At 40.2% G+C, this 936-nt stretch overlaps 1 protein-coding gene across 1 annotated transcript in view; it reads left to right on the top strand.

Annotated features, from left to right (window-relative positions):
- Positions 1 to 936, top strand: part of LOC106880767 (sarcoplasmic/endoplasmic reticulum calcium ATPase 1) — a 119,941-nt gene that overhangs the window by 69,268 nt on the left and 49,737 nt on the right. Inside the window, exon 18 of the mRNA XM_052976842.1 lies at positions 194 to 296. Coding sequence (XP_052832802.1) covers positions 194 to 296 — 103 coding nt within the window. The remainder of the gene's footprint in view (positions 1 to 193; positions 297 to 936) is intronic.

Below are 936 nucleotides of genomic sequence, written 5' to 3'. Positions count from 1 at the left end.
CTCGCGCATGTGTTCTTTCTCTCGCTCTCCCCCTCTCACATTGTTACTCCTTGTCTCACACCCCAACCCTCTTATATGTATCTCTCTCTCTCCTCCCATCACCATCTTCCATCACAATGTTTCTTATACCAAACCAGTTAAACCCCGCTTCCCATCACTCTATATAATTCTATTCTCTCTCTCTCTCTCTCTTTTACCCAGACTGGTGATGGTGTGAATGATGCTCCTGCTTTGAAAAAGGCTGAAATTGGTATTGCCATGGGTTCCGGAACTGCTGTTGCCAAGTCTGCTGCCGATATCCTTTGTTTTTTTTAAAATTTCATTTGCTTTTGAACCAAACAAAATAACTATTGACCACTCGAGGATTTGAACAGACTTGTTATATTCCAGTGCCCCACAACCTTTTCTTCACTTGTGGTACACTTACATTCTTTTCAAAATTCGGTGGCACACCTGAACTAAAAATATTACTAAGAATACACACATACACACACACACTTATTATGCATGAAAGATTTCCATATAGTTTTCATCTACCAAGTTCACTCACAAAGCATTGATAAGCTCAGAGCTATGGAAATTACTTGCCCAAGGTGCTGTACTATGCACTGCTGAAATTGGGTTGCATCTAGTCCGCTTGTGTTTTTTTTATACTGTGTGGGGCCTGGCATATCAAAGAATGGACTCAATGTTTCCTCTGCAAGTCATAAAAGGCAACTATAAGAGGTTGAAATAGGATTTGCACTCCGACCTTATAAAACCCTCATCAGCAATGACTACCCAATACAAACCCATGGGTTGGAGCATTGTTGCCCCGAGTGGTGCAAAGGAGTAGTGGATGCAGTGACACATTGTTACAGTGCACACCTCCATACTACTACTATGTAAGTGTGTGTGTGTGTATTTGTATATATATATATATATATATATATATAT

The sequence above is a fragment of the Octopus bimaculoides genome, chromosome 25, assembly GCF_001194135.2.
Source record: "Octopus bimaculoides isolate UCB-OBI-ISO-001 chromosome 25, ASM119413v2, whole genome shotgun sequence".
In the NCBI taxonomy this organism is placed as follows: domain Eukaryota; kingdom Metazoa; phylum Mollusca; class Cephalopoda; order Octopoda; family Octopodidae; genus Octopus; species Octopus bimaculoides.
The sequence above is the reverse complement of the archived record's forward strand: the minus strand, read 5'-3'. Positions and strand labels throughout refer to the sequence as shown.